The 23,977-nt window shown below is 46.6% G+C and overlaps 1 protein-coding gene across 4 annotated transcripts in view; it reads right to left on the bottom strand.

Annotated features, from left to right (window-relative positions):
* The window catches only part of CALN1 (calneuron 1), a 154,093-nt gene that overhangs the window by 108,377 nt on the left and 21,739 nt on the right, over positions 1 to 23,977 (bottom strand). For 2 of the 4 annotated variants that reach the window (XM_030028878.2, XM_030028877.2), the window contains exon 3: positions 5,852 to 5,976. In XM_030028878.2, the coding sequence (XP_029884738.1) occupies positions 5,852 to 5,976 (125 nt within the window). Of the gene's footprint in view, positions 1 to 5,851; positions 5,977 to 18,602; positions 19,848 to 20,275; positions 20,351 to 23,977 lie in introns of those variants that run through there. The other 2 variants (XM_030028880.2, XM_030028879.2) reach the window with 2 other exon arrangements.

The raw sequence follows: 23,977 nt of genomic DNA, 5'->3' as shown, positions 1-23,977 counted from the left end.
GAAAATGAGCTGAAGGAGCTCAGCAGAAGTGAGAGATACAGATGCTTCTGTCCACAGAAGAATCTGCATAGTGATGCCGCAGTTTTATATTCAGAGACACGAAACACTATTAAAGCCCAATACAAGACATAAATTATTCAATTTCCAGCCATGATCACTCACAGTGGAGACACTGTGGATAAACCTCTCTTTAAAAAGAACTCTGCAAAAGAGAAAATGAGCTTTACACAGTTTCATCCAGTTAATTAACAGGCTGCTCACAGTGCTTACACTGAAGCACGGACTTGGGGACCCATGCACAAATTCACATGCAGAGCATCCCAGTGTGGCCATACCCCAGCGCACGCTCCCCCTTGCTATGTCTTCTATCCCAGGAGAATATCCTTGCAACTCCTTCCTCCCAGCAGGATGCTCACTCTTCTTTGTTTCTCTTTCCACTTTTCTGAGTGTTTTTTTCTTCCCATGGACAAAGAGCTGAGTTGGAGCAGACTCAGCCTGTTGCTGTTACATGAGTCAGTCAAGTGACTAATGCCTCTCCCCCCTGGGTTTCCCTCCTCGAGCACATTGCTTCTCCAAAACACAGTTTGATCTCACCTGGGACACCAAAGATAATCAGTCTCAGCCACCGACATGGCGCAGCCAGCTGGCTGTTGAGGCTGGAAGGAATCTGCCTGCCCCCTTACCTTCTGCACCCATCAGCAGGATAAAAATCTCTGCTAGCAAACAAGCAGACACGGAAAAAAATCAACACCTGGAGAGAGATACGAGGAGTCACACAGCAGCCCTGACTCTCCAGCAAGCAAGGGACTGTTTATCAAGACTTTCTGATAACACAACGGTGAACTAGGATCTGCATCAGCCCCAATTCTCATGGCTCACAGGGTTTCTGCTAAACAACCCCCAAACGAGACTGCACAGTGACAGTGCTCTGCAGCATCACGGTCCCTCCTTTCCCAGGACTTAGAAGATCCAAGAACCATCATATCAGACACGCATAAGAGGGTAAACACCCCTGATTTTGGCCTTATTTTCACAGGCAGGGCTACGATAGCATGGCCGTGTTTGCGATGTGGGACTATTTTACCTGGAGTGTCCCCCAGCAGGGACCCAGCGTGCCACCAGCCCCACGACTGACCATCTCGCCATGCTGCTGGGACTCCAGAACCGGCTGCAGCCCCAACACACCTTCAGCCACTTGGCATTGCCTGCATTCTTGGCATACGGGAGACAACTGTTAATTTAAAATCCATATGGGGCATCATTTAACCATGCCCTTTTAATTATTTCAAGAGCTATTTCTCAGTATACACTGAAGTTGCTCATGGTTGACTTTTACGCAGGAGCCCAAGAAAGAGTGACCCAGTTACGAGCTTCTGCAGGTGACAGAAGGGAGTTTGCTGGGAAGAAGCAGAAACCAGGTAAAGCATGTCCTGCAACATGGTGTATGATCTACAATAGAAAAGTCGCCTGGTGTGGGAAGGCCCCAGTTTCCTGCCTTGAAGTCTACTGCACCCCAAGCTCCTGCAGCCAGCAGCTTTGCCCCAATTTAATGTGTTGCTCTGCTGACATCTCCAGTTTAGGCAGGCAAAACCATGCACTGACGTTTCCACTCTGGATCTCAACCTTAAGGACTGCACCAAGCCGGCCAGGTTGATGTCTACAACCACAACAACAACAACAAAATCTCCCAGCCTAGAAAAAGCCTTGTAGATATGACAGACCCCACCTGGGGCAGGGGCTACGTGGCCTAAGGCACCAGATGCCAGTAGCTGTCCTGCTGCCATGCAGCAACATTTCTTCCTGCACAGGCACTGCTGATTTCAAAGTAATCTGGGTCAGGTAGGGATTTATCATCATGTCTTTCTGGACAAATAGCTGCTGCTGTGGTTCACATTTGGGTTTTCTCTGCAAGGCACTGACTAGCACGCATTTCACAGACACTTTTTGCAAAGCCTACTTATAATGCATGTGCCTCCCTTCAGGTGATATTTGTCAGATTCCTACTATGGAAATGTTTTTACCTCCTGACAATATCCTTTAGATAGTGCCTATGGAGGTGGATGACTCAAGCTTGACATGATGATTTCCATCCACCATTTTTTATTAAAAATACTCCTAGCAGTTCATAATGTGAAGACAGAAGCTGGTTTTAAAAGGCATGTGGAAACCACAGACTATGCACAAACTGTGCCACAATTTGATGTCAACCTACAATAGCCAGAAAATCTATATGTAAAACAGTTCCTCTCAGCCTTAATTTATAATCTCATGCATAGAAACCGCTAGGCACATGGCAATAACATCCATCCGAGACCCCACTGTACTTCACAGTCCCTAAGAGACAGGTTATGGATGGCCTGCCACTTTCAACTTCGTCATTTAGTTGATGTTATAAAGTTAAGTATCGCCTAATATAGCTTTCTGCAAGTTAATTCCCTTTGTGACGGTGACAGCTTCTAAAAACCCTCACGCTACTACAGAACCGCAAATAGCAAACACCGCTGCTAGGAACAGACAAGCCATCAGCAGAGTGACCTGCTATCTCTCCAGCCTCTTTCCTTGCTGCCAGCATAGTATTTAAAGCAGGATGGAAAAAAACAGAGCGGGGTTAAAGTCGACAGATGGCTGATGCAAGTGGGAAAAGTTTTCATAGGAGAAAAATAACCGGTCAGAGAAGAGGCAGAGCAGCACCCTAAGCACGCCACTCTGAACGGCGCACGTTCATCCGAAAACCTGGACTCCTTCCCCGTTACGTTACTTGAAGTCAGAAATATTTTTCATTTCCTGATCCCTGTATTATCCTTCATCCACCACCTGCAGGCTGCAAACACGGAGTATTCGTCAGTATTCACTGCGGGCATGTGCAGGGGAGATACGCTGCGTTCCAGCCGTGCTGCGCAGCGCCTTCGCCCTGCAGCATCCCAGAGCCCACACTTGCAGAAATCCTTCCCAAAGTGAATGGCGTTGACACATGCAATGCTAGACGCAAAAAAAGAAGGAAAAAAATCTGCGGGGAAAAACCTGACAGATCAGGCACTTGTTGGAGCCTTGAGCGCAGAGGAGCATTATAGAAAATTCCCACTGACTTCTCTAGCTTCAAACCTTTAATAATTTAATATGTGTGACTGGAATTTCTCAATAGGCTGGAACTCCCTCGGGACCAAAATCTCATTGAAAAAGAAACCAAGGAGAATTTGGCATCTCTTTCCCAGCCTGTGAGATTAAATGCAAATATGTTATTGGCATTGAGCTATCACAGCTTGATATATCCACAAAGCTCCCATACACTGACATTAACTTCTCAAGGAAGAACATTTTGTTACTCACCCTGAGATAGTTTATGCTTAAAGGCAGAAAGACTATTTCTGGTTTGAGTTTGGGCAGTGAACAGCAGTACCTTCACCAATTACCAACACACCCGGACACTGATCTCATATTAGTGACAAAACACAGTAAGATACTGACTGCTGACCTAATATCACATATAATTTCCAGTGGCTAGGCTGTACTCTGGTAGCTGGCATACAGAAAAGTAGCTCCAGCTTCTTATGCTGCTCTGGCTTTAGCGGACACAAATCAATTCGGTACCACTTCTGTGTTTGCAGGTGGAAAAAAATGGCCTGAGGTTGAGCTCTTCTCTGCTAGGCTAAGAACTGGGGCATATCTTCATGGCAAAGACACAAAGCCCTTGAAAATAGCTGTTTGTAAAGCAAAAGGCTGTCAGAAAAAAATATAACTAAATTCTAACAAGAAGCCTGTGCTTAACAGCCAGAGAATAAATGGATGATTAGTTAAAGAGCTCTAACCATTCTCCTGAAGAATGAGGGGGATACTCTTTGTGAACAGAGATGAATGAACTCTGCTGCTCTCCAGTTCAATAGCACAGTTATAATGGGGCACCAACCACATTAAATGGATGTAGCACTCGCATTATCAGCGACTCGGCTGCTGCCTTCTCAAAAGACTGCTCCTCTACACCTAATTCACTTCATTTGCCGTTAATTAACGGAGATGATCCACAGCCTCTTGAGTGCTAGTTTCTCCTTGGGGAAGGTGGGTTTGGCTGTGGGGCTGTGCTCCGCTGCCTCCTGCAGCCGCTGCTCCCACCCCGGAGCCACTGGTGGGAAAGCGATGCCGAGAGGGCTTGTGAAGCTTGCAGACTGTCCAATGTGGCTCGGGCTGACAGCAGGGAGACATGGGAAGGAAGGAAATGAGACTGGGCTTCCTTCCCACCTCCAGCCACAGACCATTTCCATGCAAACAGCAGGGGAACAAATCAAGGACTAGTTCCCCTTGTGCAACGGGATAGCCCTGACAGTGGGTTGCAGCCCTGATGCCACTTGAATCAGCTTTTGACAGTTGTCTGTAAATCTCAAAGGCAATTACAGTAGATGTGCTCTAATCAGGGTAGGCATAGCAGAAAACCCCTTGTTCTCTGCATTTGAAATAAACTGCAAGACCTCATCCAACATCCCTGTCTGCTCAGCCAACCCCTGTCATCCTGAATAGGGACAACAGCTACGCTTTACCTTGTGACATAATTTGTCACCTATATGATGCACAGAAGCTAAGCCAGTTCAGTTCTTCTCACCAACTCAAATCTTCAAGAAAGCTCCTGTAACCCAGGAGAAGAGCCCAGAAGATGCCTCTGCAGTCCTTGTGTTCCTGGGGTCTTAGCTAAGCTGCACTGAAAGCAGTTTCTCACGTTGCCTCTCTCACCTGAACTGCATTCAGCACATACTCACTGGGAAGAAGAGAAGTAGTTACAAACACTCAGAAAACACTGTTTATACTTAAGTTAATGCAAAGCTTGCAAAACCAAATCCAAAGGCTCTGAGTTGAAAAGGCTTGAAAACTAAGGTCTGATTTACCAAAGCACAGACGAAAAGGGGGAAGGTGGACAGAAATGTTGGCCTTCTGTTTTGCCAAAATGCCTCCAACCTGTTGTGGAAGGACCGTTTCCACCTTGCACCATTCCCTTGCTCATTTCCTCATCAAGTTCTCCGTTGAGACCACCGATTATGAACATGGCTTGTACCAAATGTCCATTGGGAAGCCAACCAAGAGCTTCAATTTGTTGCACAGCCCTCAAAGACCAGCTGTCAACAATATTAAATTTGCTTAGAAATTACCCTGGTGAGCCACAAATTGCCTATGGAGGATAGCTTCCCACCACAAACCAGACTGGGAGTCTACCTGGCCTCACATCCTGTCTGCGGGGCAGAAGGGATTAGCAGCAACCAGTTTCTAGGGAAGAAATTATGGGATCCTACAAGCAGCAGATGTGGACAACCTTTCTGATAGCCTTTGCCAGCCTGAGGCTGGTCTGTGCTCCCAATCACTGACCTGGAAAAGGGAATTTTAAAGCTCTTTCCAGCTTCTTAAGCCACAAGCCACCTCTGTGCATCTTGTTATATTGAGACACAGAGAGAAATCTCACTTTTGAAAGGCCACAAAGCAAATGAGAGGACTTGCTAGGAAGACAGATTCAGCTCTGCAGGTTCCCGGGAAAGGCTAAAGACATCTTTATAAAAAGATATTAGCCTAACTTTTTCTCTTGTAAAGTTTTGCCCATAAAAAGCAGCCTTACTCTTTCAAAAAGCTGCCTTATTTCTAGGCAGAAGGACAAAATCTGAGGCTAAAATCAGTCTAGAGCTCTCAACATAACTTTGGTCGGGGACCTTTTCTTTGCCCCTGATCTGCTGAGCCATCTCACTTCTGACCTGCCTTTTGCCCCTTGCTTCACGGGAACAATACCTTCAGTTATTGCATGACAATGCTACAGAGAAGGTGAAAACGAGCCTTTCCCCATTCCCAGCTCCCCTTGGAAAACTGCAAGGATGTAGCTCACCATCCAGTTCCTCCACAGAGATATTCGCTAGCTGTTCACTGTCACTGCCAGCGGAGAGTGAGCGGTTCAGGTAGTTGCCTTTGTACAACAAGCCAGCTGTTACATGGTGGAATGGCATCTTCTCCCTGGGCACAAAAGAAAATGGAATAGAAAGGCTTATTTTAATTATCTGTCTTTGGTTTATTTGAATAGTACAATAGCCTGCCTTGAAAGAGTAGCATCTTACACCAGGGAACACGCACTGAAGTTGGGTGCATGACTGATAAATTGTGGATTTTATTTAGTGTCTAAGACAGGAGCTAAACAAACAAACTAAAAAGCAGCAGACCCCCCTCTGGAACATCTAGACCCCTAAGATGGTTCAACCTCCCCTGCCGAGAGCATCCATGCTGAGCGAGACACATGTCACACCAGTGCCTCCGCTCCAGACTCCAGTGGCCCGTGCTGAAAGAAGAAAATTCACATTCGAGCAAGACCCAGCAAAGAACATTTTCATCTCACAAATATGACAGCTAAGGAAAAGTACTGCTCGATGGGAGGCTGTAGCAGAAAAGTGTTTGCAAACTTAGCAGGTATAAACACCGCAGCCTAGTGAAGGGCAGCCATCTGCCCAGACAAAAGTGGAAATTACTGTCAGCAGCACTTACACATTGATTTAGGATACACAAGAAAGAGGCAAGTTTGCCAAAGTCAATTGAAATATTAAGAAGAAGATTTGTCATACCCTTGGCTGGTTTCAATCAGCACAGCCCCATCATGGGCCTGTTGCATTTTATACTGTACATTTCCAGTAGATATAAATCAGCAGAGTCAACAGAGCCACCCAGACGTCAGCTGAGGATCTGGCCCAGGGTCCCTGCAGGGGCTGGAAGGTGGCCAGGACATGCTGGGCAGTACGGTTTGGAACGGACCATTAATATAAATTTCTATGGCAACTTTGGCAGATCTCATTCACACCAGTGGGGGCACAGCTCCTTGGAAAGGAAGTCCAAGGGCATTCTCACCACTACCACGCCGGGACATCAGCTTACTTTGCCATAAAGAGCTAAGTGCCACCTACTGAATCATTCTCCAGCCAACACTACAATTACAAGGATGATCTGGCTCTTACTCAGCCATATGTTCTTACCACAGTCAATAAAACAAATATATATACATACATATGCATTAATTTTGTAACAAATGCCTTCTTGCCTCACGGAGTTAGCAAAAGCTTTAATAGACTCACCAAGAGCAAACTAACCTCGAGACACAGGAAAGTGAAGAATAAAAGCCATGAGGTTTCTCTTGCACTGCTTAGCATGTACCTAGAATTTCTCTTGCAGTAATTATGTAAATAAATCCTAATCGTAATTTTAAGTATTTTTATTTGGGAGCCAGTTTCTTCAGCAGCACATTAGAAACCGTAAACAAGGTTTTCCTTTTCATTAAGCATATCTGTAATTTCCCAGCACTTGCCAATTAATGTATTTCATTCTGATATATTGCTCACTGACATATTGCTCTGCACTAAGACAGGAATTTACCTACCCACAGGGAGACACATAGGCGAGGCCAGCTTTGGTAGCGCTCTAGGTCCCAACAAGCAGGGCTGGAGAGGCACCGCTTCATTAGCTTCCAGTCCCGTCACAAAGTATTCAGGCAGCAATCAATCCATGTTTTCTCTCAATAATCACACACCCAATGTAAAAGCAATTACACTGATTTTCAAAACCCTATCAAATTAAAGAGATTTAAATCTAACACCTGCGATGGCCCAGGCAGAGCTGTGGGGTGAGCTTGCACTGCAAATGCAGAGTGTGATGAGCCCATGGGGCTGGGGACTGATGCCAGCACCCACCTGCCCTGGCCCCTGGGCGAAGAGAGCTCAGTCCCTTGCGCTCCCTGAGCTCCCCCACGGTTGGAGTAGCTGCAAGCCATAGATTTAGGTGCACTAAAGCATCTCTGAAATCACTTTCTGTGCCTTTGCTTCTACAACCATTAAAAAACAACCCCAAGAACGCATCTCCCCCGAGGGCTAAAGTGCTTAAACTCAGCTCCCACCTTGAATCCTGTAATGCATTTTAGTACTGGGGGGAGACCCATGATATCCTACAGTGATAAATCCTGGATTAAATTCTACCACCTAGGTATATTATTTTTTTTAAAATTGCAATATTATTCAATGGAAACGCAGCAAAGCTTCTGGAATTCAGCAGCTCTCAGCCTGCCTCCAGTTTCAACAAGAGATGCTCAAAACCAGACCAGCAGCAGCTCCAGTGCCAGATGTCCAAACAAGGATGTGCAGCCATGCTTCAGGAGCATGCGGCATCCTGCAGACAGGAGCCTGCTGTCAAAACCGAGCCTGCACAGAGGGGAGAAAACAGCAAAAAGGGGCATTGCAAGGTGTGGCTTGTGGGAGAGTTCATAAAGCAAAGCACCATGTTTTGCAAAGCAGCCTATGTTAAAACACGTAAAAAGCTTAATGGAAATATGTAGATGCCTGATGCCTGTCCGGGAGCAAGAGGTCTGTCCTAGCACAGTTGGATCAGTCCAGGCTCATTTTGAATTTAGCCAAAATGTCTGTGTTAGAAACATGGTAACCTTAAGCTTGCCTATGGCTGCTCCTTCCAGTGCCAGCTGAGACCCTAGGTAAACTTGAACCATAAGTGAACCAGTGCTAATGGGATCCATCCCACACCATGGTGACGCCCTTCCCGGGTGCTCAGTCAGCAGCAGATGCTGGTGCTGCAGTGCAGGATGCCGACAGCTTTCTATCTCTTCAACGTGCTAAAATTTGCAGCAAGGTGCACTCACCTCCTCTGGATGGGAATGGGGAACATGCCCCAGCTCCTGCCCCATTTTACAGAGCTGTACAACAAGCCTCCGAGCAGGCAGTTAAGCAGTGAGCTTTGCTCTCCATCTCTGAGCAGATGAGACAGACACATTTTCCACTGAGCAACTTGCAAACTAAAAACAGTTTTCAAAGGCATAGTGGGATTTTGGAGCAATGAAATCTCCTTGAGTAATATCATGAAAACATTGACATTTAACCAAAAAGCCCTCAAAGAACCCATAAACATGTGTATGGAAATGTTATCATGGTACCTTGCCAAGGTTTCAGTCTCTGCGCCAAGCTCACCAGCAGGTTACATCCCCCGTAACGCCCAGCAGCAGCACTGCCAGCCTCACTCCTTCCTTTCAGCACAACCACATTTGTGAAATTTATAAGATGTTCATAAGCAATTTGCCGTCAGGAAAAAAAAGGCAGTTACACGATGCTCACATGTCTACACTCGCTCCAGTTTGCATTCTTTACCAGCTCTTGTGATATGTTTTTTAAAAAGGCTTTCAGACCCAATTGAAAATCCACACGACTGTTAAACTGGAAGGTTTAGCTTAAGTATCAGTCAATGAGATGGAATCGGGATCAATTTGTATTGATCTTGGATCTCCCTTGGTAGTTACCAATTTGGAAAAGATTTCTTGCTAACCTCTCTCCTATGTGCAGCACAAATTGATGCCCAGTAGTTGATCCTGATTTTACAGCCTCACGCACGTAGCACACAACATCATTTGCACTGCCTGGGTGTATGCCTGGACAGTATTGTGTATTTGCCATCTCTACTCAGTTGTAATTTGGTGGATCCTGGCTGCTGCCCAGCAGGTTGTATGTGACCTGGGCTAACAGGTCCCCATCTTGGATGCTGATCGGCCCCACAGCTACGGCCCCACAGGCATCAAACAGGCCAGGCAGAAACGATGTTGGTGGGGAAACATGGGAAGATGGTAAAATTGAGATCTCCATCCCTCCAACAATTCTGGCTGAGGTTGACCAGAGGGTTCAAGCTGATAGTATGGGAAAACACACATACATGGGTGGACAAGCATCCACGTGCAGTACAACAGTGTAAGCTTCATTTTCTTAGGAAACCGGGCTAAAAATCATACAGGAATACACAGAAAATCCATGAAGAAACCAGATGGTAGGGAAGCTGGAACAGTAGCTGTAAAGTCCCCCAGCTCACTCTAAAACCCTTTAAAAATTCATCAAATGAAGTAACGGTGTTAAAGATGCTTCTCCCTGGGCAGAGCAACGTTATAACATCTACGACAAATAAGAGCAGTGACTTCTGAAGAAATTATCTCGTTTTCCCCAGAGCTGAATGATTGCCATTATCTTTTCTGGTAGGCTGTGTAAAATCTAGCTGGATCCAAAGGAAAGAGCAGAGCAAATAGACTCCTGAGTATCACCTGGGAAATTCCTGGGCTATTTGATCCTCCATGCTCTGGGCACGACACATCAGTCAGGGGTCACAACCAACTTTCCAAAGAGTTGTCTTTGCTATTCTGGTACATTTTCCTTTCATTGCTGCCCCTGCACTAGTCCTTTCCCTCTCTCCCAAGGAGGCAGCAACAGCTGAGGGTCATGGTTAGCCCATGCTCTCTGGCATGGGAGTGACTGAGCTGGACTAAATCCTCATGTCTGTGTTTGTAGCCAGTACAATTAATGGAAGACAAGTCAAGCGTTTTGTTGCAGACACGTGGCTTTGGCAAAATCCTTCTGTTAGGAAAAGCACTAAGTCACTTTGTCCTTATCACCTGCATTCACTGTTGCTAACAATAGCTTTAAAGGTGGGTTTTTTTGAGCAAAAACTTGGCACCTCAAATGCAATATGAGCTCAAGCCACCAAAGGAAAGTCTGGAGGGCCCAAACAGTCTCATTTTGGTGTTGGGAGGAGCTCTGAGGATGCAGAGAAGGGGGGCACATCGAGAGCTCTGTAATGAGGTGTGAAGATTTAAGCTGCTGCAATAAAATGCAGAAGTCTTGTTTAATCAGTCTCAACTCAGGTGCGTAAAGAGACACAGGAACGAAAGCATGATCAGGCAGATGGCTTTTTCTGTAGCTACAAAATCAATATAAGTGGGTCTTGGAAGGGCGCCTTGGGATTAGGAAAAATAAGTCTGGTGCATAGGGACCCTTAAAAGAAAGCTCTAAAATAGGTCCTCCCAGGGAGGAAAATCTTTTGTATTTTCTGACTATTGATACCAATAAAGCCAAATCCCCCAGAACACATGGAAAGGCATATTTGGGCTAGATACATCGCAGGAAGAGAAAGACAAAAGCCTCCCTGCTCCCAGTCCACTGCTGCAGCCTGCACAGAGCAGTAAACACACTGGACCATTTTTGGAAGCCAAATTTCCTCAGACTGTAATGCAAAGTCATTGGGCTGTGAGTGCAAGTGAGCCCTAAAGCTTCCTCTGAAAGCGTTTTTCTTTTACTTCTGGAAAACAGGAGTGGTCCCACTTTCTGGGAGCAGGGCTGCTTATCAGAAGCTAGACCCAGCATTTACACACATAATATTTTCAGAAAATTAATCCATCCAGATTAATTTCATACCTTTTACAAGTGTGTATGGACTGCAAATGTGAGACCTTAATCCACAGTGCACACACACACATGTGAGATTCACTACGCATTTGCTGGTGGTGATACAGATACAGACCAACACTGGACCCCAGGGACCACTTTCAGACCTGACTCTCCATACCCACATGTGCCCTTGTCCTTATCACACCGTACATGGTATTTGTGCTGTATGTGATTATTTATTGGCATAAGCCTAAGAAAATATTCCCCTATTTCAGACAACGACCAAGAAAATAGAGATCTCCTTGCTGGTAGATACTGGCTAGGGATACTAGCAATAAAGTTCCCCATGGTGATCAATGGGTAAAAGGACTTTACAAACCTTAGACCATTTTCAGCATTCAAGGATGTAACTGGGAAAAAAGTCCTCTGAAATGCAGAAAACAAGGTCTGAGTGACAAGCTTAATGGATGTAGTGCCACAGAGGCACTTCACGAGCAACAGACTTCCAGGTTTGAGGACTACAAAGCGATAGGAGCTTCAGATGGTTTTGTGCTGTTTTTTCCCCACCTTCTCCAGAAAATTTGAAATTAAAAAGAAGAGGAAGGTCACTTTAAAAGACATCACATCCCTAAACAACTGATGCTTCACGGCTGCCTTTGAATTCTGCATGGCAGAAAGGAAGAGCTGCGGATGCTAGGTCAAGTATAAAATATACACATTTCTTTCTGAAAGTGGAACATGTGAGAACACAGTGGGACAGTTTTAAACCATAGTTGTTTCTTATTTTTTAACTATGGCCTAGGCTGATCCTCAGCTTAAACTGCCAGGAGAGGACTGCAATCACTTGATAGCTCTGTATGTCCAGGGCAAGCACATCACACACCAAGGGGATGAAGATGCCTCTCCTCCCAAACAGGTTTAAACCTGCATAATTAAAGAACAATCATAACCGACTCACCAGCATTTCATCCATTCACCCAAGCTCCTCTTACCCCCCAAACTCATCCTCACCTTTTGCAGCCAGCAATCCCAAGCTTTTTGCCTGCTTTCTCCCACTTTCTGCCACTGAGCCACTTTTTGCTACTGCTGCCCCAGCCTCTGGCTGCAGGGATTGAGTTTAGCCAGGGTTAGTAAAAAATTTCCATCTTCATATAAACCACAGATGCTTCTGAAAGCTTCTGAGCTGATATTAAGAAGTAAAAGAAAAGCCAACAACACAACAAAAGTCTCCAAACCTTCCTGTCTTCCCCCCTCTAATAATTCACCTGGAAACATGAAAAAATCCATTTGGAAATGGAGCTTTTATCCATGGGCAGGCTGCAGCGTGCATGCACCAGCCTCCTGTTCCCTCTGATAGTTCCAGCTCCTCCACAAGACAACAGGACCCATGGCATGCATCATCCAGGGGCTTCCAAGAACAGACTGTTTGAGAACTCAGTAAGAGTTTATGAGAGGAAAAGAACGCAGGCTACTAAAAAGCTCTAAAATCTCAAGGCAGAGGGCTTCCATGGTGGGAAGCCGAAGGCTATAAACATGTAAACTGGAAATTAAGCAAGAGTTTTTAATAGCGAAGGTGAATAACCACAGAACAAACTACCAGAATGAGTGACACACTGCTGTGTCCCAGACAAGAGCTGATGCCTTGCTGGAAGACATGCTCTACCCAAGTGCAAGCTACCGAGCTCGGTATTGGAGTTAAGGGGGTGAAATCTAATGGCTTGTGATATATTGCTTTCCAGATTAGATGCTCTGACACTCCTCCTGGGCCTTAAAAAACAGGAGTCTGTGAAGACTCCCCGAGGGGCTGAGCAGCATCGGTGGCGAGATGGGAACACATGCAGCTGATAGACCTGCCAGCTCCCTCGGCACTGTCCCAGGCACATTCCACCTCACCTTCATTTCACTTTTCCCTACCAAATCTGCCCAGTTAATACTGCTGAGGGGAGCAATGACCACCACCCTGTGCCTACCCCCAGGGACCTCCTGTCAGCATGCAGCAGGGGCTCCTCCTGCCCCCCCACCCCAGGCAATCGGCTTCCCCAGCACTCAGGAGACAGGGGTACAAAGTCAACACCGAGCACGTTTAGCTGAGCACACATCGCAGGTCAGTGGTGCAAGAGAGGGTTTGTACCATCATCCGCATCTGCTCAGACCATTACACCAACCCCCTCAACAGTCCTTGCTGTTCAAATGCAAAAATACCAGATTTCTCTTTTTCTGGAATACTTAGCTCATTTTGTTTCCGAGTGGAAGAACACCAGAAGATAACACAGAACTAACTGATGGCATAGGGTAATGAGGTCTTTGTTGGCAGTAAGAAAAAAAAGTATTACAGAGCTTTTAGCTGAGTTGAAGTGAATGTCAAAACAGCGAGGAAATGTCACTTGTGCATCTTTAGCCCCCCGTAATGTATTTCTAACGTTTCCCTGCTCCGTTCAACCATTTTCTCCTCCACTCACAACTGTTGAGTGTTTGCCTATTGAGAGTGTTTTGAGGACAATTTTCTGAGCACGCTTCTGTTCATTTACTCATGTCCAGTTGCCTTCACTTCACAGGCATAAATCAGACATGAAGACATTATTAGCAGCGATTCCTGGCACCCCCAGCACACTGAGCAAGCATCCTATTTAAGAAAACAATATACAATGGATTATTCATAACAGACTGAGTGCGTCACATATGAGTAATTATAAACATGAAATATATCAATAATGACAATTTTTACAGCAGATTTAACAAAGTAACACACTACAAATAGCCTGTTGGTTGATTATGTATTATTAATGAAATGCCAAATCATTTAGGTTTTTTAACAGGACAGTTAATTACTCCCAATAAATACGACTTATGCCAGGCCTCTTCTTTAAAGGAGGCTTTTGGACATCTGATGAGGGTTATTTTTTAAAAGCAACAGCTGATGGTTCCTACAGAAAGTTCCCTAGGAGCTATGAGGACTGGAGCCATCAACATATATACACAAGCCAGAAAGTAATTAAAGAGGCAAGGGTAACCATAACACTGGAATAATTTTCTTATAAATTCAGGTGGATCATAGTGTAAGATTCAAACCAAGATACACTCCAAGCATTTCCTCACTGCAAACATTCAGGGCTATTAGTTTCCTTGGGAAAGTGTCTTCGTACACATACCATGGCTCAGATTTAAAAGAGGATGCAGATTTAAAAAGAGGATCCCAGTTTGCTTGCTGGGAGAGGGTCAAGTGACCCAAATAAAAACCTGCCCCAACAAGAAGCTTCCAGAACCACCAGGCTGGTTATTATTAAGTACTATTAAGCCAGGAATGGGCTATGGGTAGGAAAGGGTTCAGAGACTGTTGTGCTTGTGGCACCACTTCATGCAGAAAACCAGAAGTATCACCTGCCTTTGGACATGCAGTACTTGTAACTCTACCACGGAAGGTGGCCAGGGCATCCCCTGAACAGTCCATCGTCCACCCAGTGTAGCTGTTTAACACCAACCACTACACCATTTAGCTGCTTATGGGAAGAGTATATAGGTAGATCCCAAACCTGCAATGAGCTCTGTATGTGCACAGCAGTTGGCAGGAACAGACCTCCTCCAAGGGGTAAGCCCTGGAGCTCTGATGCTGCAAAGCGCTGAAGCACTCCCTGGACTCAGTATGATTGAGCACGTGCTGGAGCACCTCATCATCCAAGACCTTAATTCACAAGAAACCAGATCCTATCAGAGAGAGTTGAGCTGCCTTGAGAAAGTCTGCACTTCTTTCTTTGCGAGCTACTGGTCTTTGGAAGGTTATAGTAAAGCTGTTCCAAGAAACCAAAATGGTTATTTCCTGCTGGAGCGCAGTATTTAGCTCTTGGGGTGGCACAAATTACAGCATCCTTATTTTTATTTCAGTATTTATTTGAAGGAAATGTACAACAGAAATCTGATGCTGGCTGTATTTTAAACCCATGAGCACTCTGTAAACAAGCTAGACCCAGAGAGGTTTGCATGTTTCTTCTTGAAACATAAGGAGAACCAGTGAGACTGAATAATTGAAAACAGTTACGGAGACTTCATTTTCTTGTTTTTCCTGGCTGCTCCCAACCTTAATACCTGGCAGGGATAATCAACTATTTGGAATCTCATTTGCATAATTGTTGATGTGCCAACAGCTCTCCGTGGGGAAATCACTGCCCTGGCAAAGGTCAACAATATGCAGAAAAAAAATAATGTAGAGAGGGCATTTTTCTCTAAACTGCATTTTTTAAAAGGGATCAGAGGAGGGTTTCTAAGATCAAGGACGAAGACATAAATATATCTCAAAGAACACATTACTGTGACATCCTTGGTAGCCTCTAGATATGTCCTCAAACCCTTTGAGAAGCTTGCCAATTAGCAGCACAAAGATGTCTGGGTCTTCAAACGCATGCCCATGGGGCACGCTTCCCTTTCGGGGGACCACAGCAATCATGGGAGGCAACAGCAAAACTCCAGTTACCTTCACTGGGACAGGTTGCAAACATCAGCAGTGCTTATCCAAGCCAACGGGCTATTTGCTTAGCTGTTTGCCTAAGGCTTTGCAGGATTGGGTAACCCTTCAAAATGATCATTGTATCTATGCAAACAGCTATGGTCCTGCAAATAGAGGAGAATGAAAAAAACCTCATTAAAGTGGATCAATCCCAGCGCAGGCACAAGCTTGCTGCAACTCATTAACTTCAGTGAGGCTCTGCCCTACTGACCTCTTTGCAGGATCAGGCCCCCGGCAGGAGGTGAGTACAAACACAGAGAGAATTTAGGTTAGGAAGGAATTAAGCCAAACTGGAATTTGTGCAGGACATCAGTGGTGGCCATTCCCTCAACTGAACAAGCTTCCAGCTTCTTGGGCTTACTCGCGTTACTGTTTAACGTGCCGGCATCAAGGATAAAAAGATCCCAAGGAAACTATTTGCACACAGACACTCCTCTGCACACACGTGCCCACTGCGTTGTCACCTGTGTCATCCCACGCAAGCATCCTCCAGGACACTAAGTGACCACAGGCTAGTCCCGAATCTGCTTATGCCCTGTTTAAAAGGTGAAGTGACCAGGTTTTGACCCTCGCTGCGTTTATAAATATCCAAAACCCTTCTGCAGATACCAGGGGGAAAAGAACTTCAATGAACACATGTGATGATGATGGAAATACAGGAGGGTACGGAAAAGGGGTGGCTCAGAGAGCCCCAAAGCAGCACCTCCACAAAGCTCTCCCCAGCACTGCTGGGCATTGGTTCACTGCTGGGGGTTCAGAGACAAACACGGCAACCACCATGCCTCAGCACCCCACTTTGCAATGCCTGCACCCTGGGAGGTACCCACTGAAGCCACTGGGATGCCAACACAGCGGGGTATGGCTACAGGCAACGAGCGGCATGGATCTGAAACCTCTGTCTGGGTTAAATGGCTCGATAATGTAAGAAAAAGGGAGGTGTATGCTGCCTGAAAGCTTCAGCTGTGAACCAACCTAATGTTAGCATGCAGTGCAGATGCTTAAGGTTTTCTTTTATCATGCTGTAAAAATATATATACAATTATGCCCAGTAAGCCTCCACAAGCAGATATTAAGTTCAAGGAATGAGAAGGCAATTTTAGAACCACCCACTGAATTTCTATACATTTTCCATGTCCTGCCCATGGACTTCAGGTTCAACAGACTAAATCCACACTGTGGCTTTAATTACCACTGCTTAATGTCTTTATTCTGAGAAACATTTTCACATTTTAGTGCTTTTATCAAAGTAGACTGCATTTAATTAAAAGCAGACCTATAAAACAGTTTGTTTCTATTGCCCTCTTTTCACGATAGCCCAAGTACTATTGCATAATACCCAGAATTTACTTTAGTTTCTTGCTTACACTTTTAACACTAACCACATTCACAGGTTAAAAATACAATTAAAGCCTACCCAGCCTTGCAAAGCTTCTCCGTATGTATCAGTTCCCCCAGTTAACAGCTGAGCTAACTAATATATCTTTAGCTATGGACTGTATAAAACTGAATAAAACTGACTTGGTATTGTTTACAGGATTCATAAAAAATCATTTCAGTTTACCTTTGCAAGCCACCTGGCTAAAATGAGTGCTCTCAGACCCATTGAACATTCCCAACATATTCTGAAAAGGCTCTGTTTCATTTTACATCTCCTAATAGATTGCCTGCCATATTTCATGCTGAATCAATAAAGTTATATGTGCACAAATCGACTAAAATGATGTTTGCTGGTATTTCTAATACAAGTAGTTTCTCAATTGGTATTTTGTTCGGTTTACGATAACTCTGGAAGATAGAACATGCATAGTACTATCATCTCACTACTGGTCAAGCAATGATTTTGCTTAGAAATTAGGTATTTTAAAGAAAAATAAACTGAGAGAACTTGCATTGCATTGTAACTTACAGGGGAAGGTTTTCTGGAGGCTGTGTGAGATGCATGGGACCAGCCATTTAAACGTACCAAGACTGGGCTGGGATTTAGTCTGTTGAAGGAAAGCCTGGACAATGGCCACAGAAATGTTGTTTATATATCTATCTATATTTATGTGTACCCACATATCATGATACGGTAGGAATAAGCTGCATCAGCATAATCCTCAAGCACATTATGACTGGACAAAAACCGCATGATAATGAAGTCAGAGAGAGTGTGAGTACGGAGGGAGGAGGTACGACCCTGTTTCCCCATGCAGCCGAGACAGGAAAGGAACGAGATTTTGTTTAAATTAGCATTTGTGCAAACTAATAGTGTTTAAGTGTTCGGGTTTTTTTTCTCTTTGCAAGACAAGTTTTGCGCTGGGATTCAATAGCAAGGAGGTGCTTGCAAAGTGGTTTTGTTCACTGATGAAATCCATCGGTTTGCAAGATCGTGCCCCGGCCTGATGCTGCCCCACCAAAAAGTTAAGGGAAGGTGTTGTGAGAACCAGATGAGGTCTGCACACTACCAAAGAGTACAGGACCAGAAACCAGCTGCTGTGGGATGGAGCCCTCTCCACGGGAGATCCCTGCGGTCCTTATGCTAGCTGGAAATTTCACCTGGTGCAGGGTTTTGACCGGGTCCACCACCTTCCCCATCCCTCACCGCCCGATTGGGATTCTGCCCGGAGATAAGCAAACTGCCTCACTGGAGCCAGGGCAGAGTATTTATCTACAGGTGCAGTGCAGCGAGGATTTATCTACAGGTACAGTGCATACTCTGAGGAAACAGTTAAGCATCCACAAAGACTCCGAAAACCGAAAAGATGAAGCTTCCCCTATCAAACCCTTCCCAGAAATAAAGGGTCGCACTGCCACACATGCATGCCGGTGGGGAAAGGACACGTGCAAAGACCCTCACCCTCCCCAAAAGAAGCCAGCCAGAATATTCCTTGTTAAAAAATGGCATTGGGAGCTCTTACCTGGTAAAATTTGTATTCGCAGCTACCAGCACACCTACAGCACCAGGCTCTCATGGGGCATCGCGTGAGGGTGCAACGGCAGATTGGTGCAGGTCATGGAAGTTTACAGCCAGAAGCAAAAAAACCCCAAACCCCAAAACAAAACAAAAAAATCCCCCAAAAGCCACAACATGACCCAAATGATATCCCTGCAACGGTTGTCTTGTTACAAACAAGATGAGATGAAGGAGGGGTTTTTTACTTGCTCTGAAGCATCATATGGAGCTTAATCACAGGCAGTTACGTATATGGTTCTTTTGGCCTTCAATCAAGTGTGTCATTTCAGTGGCAGCTGCCTACGTGATGTAAGCAGCCTGGGTGATCCAGTCCTTTGCCAATCATGGCCTTGTACAGCTATTTTACAGCTGAACAATGGGGAAATTCGATTTCCCAGGCAATGAGGAGATCCTCTTGTAGTCCAGCAAGCACATCGAGTGAAACAGGATCACGTACCTCTCCTCCGACGGAGTTACAGGCAACCACAGCCCAGCCAGACCTCCGTGAGCCGTTCCCACGGCTGATCTCGTCCCACTATCATTTCCCAACGGAGCCCGTCTGTATCCCGGCGACTTTCAACACACTCCAAAAGCCACCAAGAGCTGAGACAAGCTTGCAAGGCGCCCAATGAATTAGTGCGACACGGCGCGGTGTGTACTAAGGGGGATGCAGCTGCTACATGGAAAACAGTAAAACTTGGTGGGTGGAAAAGGTCTGAGCTGCTGGTGAGTAACAGGAGAAACAGCGCACTCAGGACACCAGCAAAGCACGGCAGCTCAGCCTTCCTTAGTGCATTCCTTTTGCTGTTCAAGTGGGTAAATCAGGAGGCAATCACTGCAAATCATGTATTAAATCTGGTAATTGAAATTACACCTGAAATAAAACGAGGCTGGGCTGAATACATTAAGGCATCTGGGCGACAGGCAGGACTCTCTTTGGGAGACTTTTGGTTGCCAACAGCGGCATCAGGAGGTGTTTGGGGCCAAATTCCTCTGTCGCGTACATTTGTTGATTTTGACAGATTCATTAAGACCCATCTATTCAAACAGATGGCAGATGCTCTCTCTGCTCTGGGATCTTCATTCTTATCTAACTCCACAAGAGCAGGACACCGCATAGATACCGAGCACTTATTACATCATCCACGGTATGAAGGAGGAGAGGGCCCAGAAATTTAAGAAAAAAGGCTTTCCTGGCAGCAAAAGTGATGTTACGCCGCTCCATGGCAACTTGCATGCCCCTTTCCACAAAGACGCCTGTGTGTGCCCACAACCACACACAGCCAAAAAAGGCGGGGGGCGGGGGGGTGTTTAAAAAAAAACAAACCCACCCGTGAACAAACCACACACGCCGGGGTGGTGGTGGGGGAAGAGGGTACCAAGTGCTCCGGCGAGTGAGAGTGGGGATGGCTGGAGGGGATGAGCACCCACACCCGCAGACACCGCCCCCCCCCGCCATCCTCGGACGCCGCTGCACCCCGCGGGGTACCGCCCCGTCTAAGCAAGCCGGGAGGGCTGGACGAGCCCTCGCTCCGGTCAACAGGTCGGTTCCCTGTGGAGCACCGGCTGCCCCCCCCGGGTGGGGGGCAGCCGGTGCTCCCCATCCTTCGCCGGGGTCTCACCCCCTCCTCGACTCACCTCTCCACCAGCCGGCTCCTCCGCCACAGGTTTGCTCGGCTCCTCTTCCCCCCCCCCCCTCCCCCCCCCCCCCCCTCCTCCTCCTCCTCCTCCAGATCGCTCCTGGCCGAGTTATTCAAAGGAGGCTGGAGGGAGGAGGCAGAGAGAGAGCTGGGCGGTGAGGATGGCGGAACAAAAAAAAAAAAAAAAAAAAAAAAAAAAAAAAAAAAAAAATTAAAAAAAAAAAAAAAAAAATAATTAAAAAAAAAAATAGATAGAGCTGAAGAATAATGCCGAGCGCGGGGCGGCGCGGCAGCACGCTGCGGCTCAGCGCCCCATAGCCCCGCCGAGCACCCCCCACCCCCGGCCCGGCAGCCCCCGGCCAGGGCGGCGGCTCAGCGCCCGCCCCGGGGTGGGGGGGAACACCCTCCGCCGGGGCCCACCTTGCGGCAGGGCCTCGCTAACCCCTTCCTCGCCGGTACCTGGGTGGCAGCCACCCCCTCATTCCCCCCCCCCCCCCCCGGCCCCAACCCCCGAAGGATGCTGCTGCGGGCAGGGGAGAGGGACCAGGCTCCGGCTGCTCCATCCTCCGCCAGCTCCCACCGCCCGGCTTTCCTCCCTCCCGGAGGCGGCTGGGAAAGAGCACGACCCCAAATAATCCACGACCCGAAAGGAGTCACTAACGTGGGGCTGAGCCCCTTGGAAAGTTGACTCCCCGCACGCTCTCCAGGTCTCTTTTTAGCATGGGGGGGGGGGGGGGGGGGGGTGGGGTGGTGGTGGTGGTAAGCTGCCGGTTCTATTTTTAGAAGCAGCAATGGAGGAGAAGAAACCACGTCTGCACGTGTCTCCTGTGCTCCTGTGTGCACAAAGGTGTGCGTCTCCCCAGCCCCGTGTCCCAGCCCAGCCAGCCTGCCTCTCTATGGGATGCTGAGGAAGGCAGAGGAGCAGAGCAGGTAGCTACAAATCACTGGTGCTGGCAGCTCCGGGGGAGGTCTTGACTTCTCCAGAGTGAAAGAGCAAGTGCTTGAAGGAGTGTGCTTCTCCCAGCTTGCTGAGCGTCTCCTTAGGCTTCTCAGCTGAGCTAAAACTACCACTGCAGATCGGCCAGGAGATACCTTTTCTTACTGCAGTCATCTTCAGGGGGTTACCACAGCTCGGTGGAGCTCACTTGCCTTTCCAGTTCCCTTTCTGAATGCACCAGAGGCACGTGCTCTTTGGATCGCTGCCCAGTATCGGCAAACCTACTGAAAAAGCCATACCTGGGGAAGCTGGACCAGGGTATTTCCAGTGGGGTGAAATTTGGCCAAAGACAATTTAGGCTACATGCATGGAGAGATGTTCTGACGGGGAAAGCAGTTGACTGTGGAAGAGTCTCTAATGGGAACCCAACAGTCATGTAAAACTGCCTCGGTTGGATCTGGAAAACAGCCTGGAGAGCCACCCGGCATCTACAGCAACACTCCCACAATCGTGTAAGCATTGAACAAAGCCTTCAGAGTTAAGTGTCGATTTTATGGCTCAAAGGTGTTTAATTCACATCCTGCCTGTGTTGTACTTTTCTGATATAAAATCCTTCCCATCACCTTCCTTTCAGCCTCGTGGGTCATGCCATTCCCCATGCCGCAATTTTACCATCAGAAAGAACATGATCACCAGCTCAGAAACCATGGGCAAAGGGGTTTTTGCTTTCTCTGCTCCCTATGCAAACTAGCAATCCCATCTCCATTGATATTAAACTGGTTTTGCTTCACCAGCTCAGCTCTCCTGCCTAAAGATGGGATTTCTGCATCCCACTGCCCCTCGCCCAGTGCCTGCGCACTGCCTGCTCACCAGGTCCTGGCCCTGGATGGAGATGCAGGAATTTAGCCATGGTCCAAGACCCTTATAAACCATCAGGGCAGTGCAGGAGTTACTGGCATTCCTATGTCCAGCGAGAAGATAATTCCTGCTCCAGCAATGTGGCCCTCAGCACCATCAGTGGAAGGAGAATGATGGGACCAAATGCTGTTTCATCAGGGTGAGACTCAGATCCATCTCTTCATGTCCTTTTACTTTTCATTTCTTTTTTTCTTGATCCATAAGGAAACTTTCACCTGCAACTCCCTCAGCTTCATCTGGGCTGCTTATGTGAGTAAACTGGGGGCAAAGCCCCTCATTTGCAGAACATTATTCCCTGCCTTTAGCTAATTTCCTTTCCTTCAGCTCTGGAAGACATTAGCCAAAAAGGTTCCAACCTTCATGGCTGAAAACAGTAGCTGGAAAATCCATTAGGCTTACATATTTATTATTAAAAATTGTTAAAGGACCAAGTTCTCATTAATCCCTAAGTATATCCAGAATATCTCCAAACTTATGTCTGCATAAATAGGACCAGCCAGTGGCCCTTTCCACTTTTTCTTTGTTAAAATACAGAGCTGATCATGTCAAACCCTCTGTTTTTAAGATGTCCTCAGTAGCAAGGCAGCTCCCGGGGCCGGCAGCTCCCTGCAGCCAGGATCCGATGATGGGAGGGCACGCTTTCTGGAAAGAGAGGGCTAGGCTACCTTGGAAATCAGCACCATGACATTCGCATTATGGTCCTGAAAATGATATGGTGAGAGACAATATAATACTAATGTGACAAAGTAACGCACTGAAAAATTATGCAAGGCAGGGAAGGTTGTTGTCAGAGGCCTGCCTGGCTGCCTGTTGGGGACCGGTGACAGTTGTCACTGTCAGCGCTGAGCTGTCACTCTAATAACAAGTGGGTTATCGCTTGATGTAATCTGCTATCAAGCTGTTGTACACCAGTCAGACTGATTACATTTGGGTACCACCCAGCTCATAAGGAGATGCTCAGCAAGCCCACGGCTGCATAGGCAGGGCGAGGTCTCCATTTCGTTTTGGGTGCCTTTTTGGAGACCAAGGAAAGCAGTGGCCAAAGCATCCGGTGAGCACGCGATAAATATGGCAGCAATAAATGGGGCATCCAAGGGGAGGCAGGGCAAGCCAGCGTATGATCTAAGAAGAGGCTGGTGTCTTAAAAATATCCCTTATAATATCTAGATGTAAGGCCTGTAGGGTCAAACTTTGAGGTCCCAGAGATAAGAAAGTCCTCTATTGAAATTAAATAGTTTTGCTCGGTTAGGGATGACCCACTGAAATTAAAACTCAGAAAGTTCTGTAAGGCCCATTGAAGTGAGGAGGTCTGTAATTATTCCCCACAGTATTGGGGAGGGGGTTTCTGTCCAGTCCAATTTTAAATGTCCTGAGAAATACACATTTGACCGCTCCCTGGAGAGGGCTCAGTAACATTACACAGTCTAATGGCTCTCACGAGTGGGATAAGTTTTTCAACTCTCAGCCTACATTTTTGTATTGCTTAATTTCATCCCATTATTTCTGCTGAAACACTTTGTGGAAGGCGTACAATTGCTCCCTAGCCTGGATTTTCATGTTTTAATGATGGTTAATTATTTCAGGAGAAACTTTTATTTTTACTTTTTATTCATCTCACTTTTGCACTGGATGCTTTATTCTGAAGTTTAATTAGCGCATTTCAGAACTAAATATCTAGATTAAATCATTGCTGAGTGAGCTCTGCTCCAGGATTTATGATCGTTGTGCTCAGCCTTTATTGTACCTGCCGACTCAGGCAACTGATTTACAGATCGATGGGTTATTTGGACTGGGAGGGAGCCAGCTGGGTACCACAATGGGCTCGGGGAAGGGCTCTCATGCAGC

The sequence above is a fragment of the Aquila chrysaetos genome, chromosome 10 (assembly GCF_900496995.4).
Source record: "Aquila chrysaetos chrysaetos chromosome 10, bAquChr1.4, whole genome shotgun sequence".
Classification (NCBI taxonomy): domain Eukaryota; kingdom Metazoa; phylum Chordata; class Aves; order Accipitriformes; family Accipitridae; genus Aquila; species Aquila chrysaetos.
Note: the sequence above shows the minus strand (reverse complement) of the source record. Positions and strands in the feature narration are given on the sequence as shown.